General features: G+C 48.6%; 1 protein-coding gene across 1 annotated transcript in view; it reads right to left on the reverse strand.

Annotated features, from left to right (window-relative positions):
- The window catches only part of Hapln2 (hyaluronan and proteoglycan link protein 2), a 5,528-nt gene extending 4,600 nt beyond the window's left edge, over window positions 1-928 (reverse strand). Inside the window, exons 1-2 of the mRNA XM_013030561.1 lie at window positions 795-928; window positions 11-364 (exon numbers count right to left, since the gene is read on the reverse strand). Coding sequence (XP_012886015.1) covers window positions 11-364; window positions 795-882 — 442 coding nt within the window. The 5' untranslated portion in view covers window positions 883-928. The remainder of the gene's footprint in view (window positions 1-10; window positions 365-794) is intronic.
- Window positions 929-3,276: the final 2,348 nt, after the last annotated feature.

Consider the following 3,276-nt stretch of genomic DNA (forward strand, 5'->3'; position numbering starts at 1 on the left):
AGGGCCTCACCCTCCAGGCGCAGGCTCAGCGCCACGCTCTCGTCCTCGACGCCGTTGATGAGCTCGCAGCGGTACCGGCCCTCATCTTCCAGGCGCACGCCGGCGATCACCAGGGAGGCATCCAGCCGATGCCCCCTGCGCATCCTGGCGCGGTCTCCCAGAGGCCCATAGCCGCGGGCGTGCAGGCCGTTGGTGATGAGGATCAGCGTTTCCCGGAGCTCCCCGGGTTCCACTTTGCTCCAGCGCACCTTGTAGCTGGGAGGTGAGGCGCCCAGGACGCAGGGCAGCGTGGCCGTGGCCCCACGACGAGAGTGAATGACCTCGTGGATGGGGGACAGGAGGTAGTGGGGGTCCGGGTGGGGTGCTGAGCAGAGGGGCCACAGTGGCAGGAACCCCCAGATCCTTACTGCCCTTTGTGCCCACCCATACACATTCCCCTGGCTGCTCTCTCTCTCTCTCTCTCTTCTTTTTCTTTTTTCTTGTTGGTGCTTCTGGTTGAACTCAGAGCCTGGGCACTGATCCTGAGCTTCTTTTGCTCAAGGCCAGCCCTCCACTACTTGAACCACATCTCCACTAGCTGTTTTTTTGTTTTTGTTTTTAGTACCAATACTGGGGCTTGAACTCAAGGCCTTGTGCTCACACTTGGCTTTTTGGCTCAAAGCTGGCACTTTACCACTTGAGCCACACCGCTACTTCCTCTCTTGGCTCCCCATCTCTCCTTCCCACTCAGTACTGCCTCTGTTGGAGCTTCTTCCCTAGTATGCTCCAGGTTCTGAATCAGGTTAGGCTCTTACCTGGGGTTCCCAGGGCTGTGTGGAAGATGGTTAAAGCCCAAGGGAGAAGGAAGCAGCAGCGCGCAGGTAGGGTGAGCTGGCCTGGCATAATGCAGAGTCAGCCAGCACTGTCTGCAGGGCACAAAGAGTGGGCATTCTTTAAAATCAAGCCAATAGGAGGGACAAGGAAAGGGAAAGTTGAGGATGAACACCTTTTGGGGATTTCTAGCGAGATCTGTCCAACTTAGCGCCAAAGGGGCAGGAAATCGGGCTGGTAACAACAGAAGGTAAATGATGTGAAGAGGAAGAATGAATAACTTCAGCCACCCTGTGGCCCCATTTTTTTTCTGCACTTACATTTCCTCAGCCACCAGCTCCTCTCCCTACTGCCCACTCACTCCAGATGTCACCTCTCAAGACTGCCATCAGGATGGTCATTTTCTGTCTGAGTGTTCCCCAACACCCTTTCTCCATCCCCAAGCCAGAAACAGTAGCTCCTCACTGCCAGCCTCCTAACCACAGCTTTCAAAGCACCACTGATCCAGTCTCTCCTGCCACACAGGCAGCAGTCCCATGCTGCCCCTCACCACCTCACCCTCTGCACTGAGCTCCATAAGGAGAAGACTGATGACAGGTGTCCCAGACTGTCCAAGGTCAAACTCACAACTGTAGGCTTCAGTCTCACCTCTGGGAAATCATTCTTCGTCCCTCAGTTCGCCACAGTGTAATGCATTGTGATCTATTGGACCAGACTGGGGACTTCCCCCCCCCCCCGTTAGAAGTTCTTTTATGAACATGCAAACTGAATTTTGAAAGTGACACATGTAGATTATATTTATTGCGATTTTCTAGAAATTATAAAGTATGAACCACAAAGCTATTTTTAGAAACTATTTCAAACTCGGTGCTGGTGGCTCATGCTTGTAATTATAGCTACTCAGGAGACTAAGATCTGAAGATCTCGGTTTGAAGCCAGCCCTGTGGGGCCTCCCACCCCAAAAAAGTCTGTGAAACTTTTTTTTTTTTGGTTAGTCATGGGGCTTGAACTCTGGGCTTGGGCACTGTCCTTATGCTCTTCAGCTCAAGGCGAGTGTTTTACCACTTGAGCCACAGTGCCACTTCCGGTTTTCTGGTGGTTTATTGGTGATAAGAGTCTAACTGACTTTCCTGCTCAAGCTGACTTTGAACCACGATCCTCAGATCTCAGCCTCCTGAGTAGCTAGGAATACAGGCATGAGCCACTGGCACCTGGCTGTCAGACTTTTCTTGTGGAAAACTGTTTCCTCATTGAAATTGTATAACTGCGTGCATTCCAATGGGATAATCTCATCCAAGACCTAACTTTATTTTCTCACTTCACTAGTTCATGAGTGTCTTCATGTTGATATATTATTCAAGACTTCCTATAGGCTTGAGAAAATTAATATGGTCATTCTAAAGATTTTTTTTTTTTTTGTCAGTCATGGGGCTTGAACTCTAGGCCTGGGTGCTGTCCCTCAGCTCTTTAGCTCAAAGCTAGCCCTTTACCTCTTGAGCCACAGCGCCACTTCAAGTTTTCTGGTGGTTAATTGGAGATAAGAGTCTCATTGAGGGGCTGGGAAGGTGGCTCAGTGGTAGAGCGCTTGCCTTGCATGCATGAGGCCCTGGGTTTGATTCCTCAGCACCACATAAGCAAAAAAAGAAAAAAGCCAGAGTGGTAGAGCGCTAGCTTTGAGCTGAAGAGCTGAGGGACAGCACCCAGGCCCAGAGTTCAGATCCCACAACTGGCCCCCCCCCAAAAAAAAAAGAGTCTCATTGACTTTCCTGCCTGGGCTGGCTTTGAACTGTGATCCTCAGATCTCAGCCTCCTGAGTAGCTAGGATTACAAGCGTGAGCCACCAGCGCCCAGCTTCTGTGAAACTCTTATCTTCAACTATCAAAAAAGCTAGAAGTGGAGCTGTGGCTCAAGTGATAGAGTGCTAGCCTTGAGTAAAGAAGCTCAGGGACACATACCCTGAGTTAAAGCAAGCACCAGTACACACATACACACACACACACACACACACACACACACACACACACACACAAACTGTTTCAAGTGCTATTTTGATAGCAGATTCCCTCCCCTATCTTATTATATTATCACCATGACTTTAAAAAATTGGAGTGAGAACTCCTTGAGACATTTATTTTTCAAATCCCATCCTTCCACATACAAGTTGCATGAATTTGAACAAGTTACTTAACATTCCTCTCCTCATCAGTAAAATGTGTATAAGGGCATGTCACCCACAAAGAGTAGCTGCAAGATTTAAATAAACTAACTTTATATATATGTAAAATACTTAAGACAATGCATATCAAGTGCTATGACTGTGTTATCTCTAGATCTAGCACAGTTTCTGGCACACAATAGGAATGTGTTCATCTTTATGAAGGAACTCACACTAAAGAATTATGGGAAGAAGACAAAGGGCATTGAGAGAAAGGAACTTCTCTAATAGAGTAGACAAAAATCTAAAGA

Source organism: Dipodomys ordii, unplaced genomic scaffold (genome assembly GCF_000151885.1).
Source record: "Dipodomys ordii isolate 6190 unplaced genomic scaffold, Dord_2.0 Scaffold131, whole genome shotgun sequence".
NCBI lineage: Eukaryota > Metazoa > Chordata > Mammalia > Rodentia > Heteromyidae > Dipodomys > Dipodomys ordii.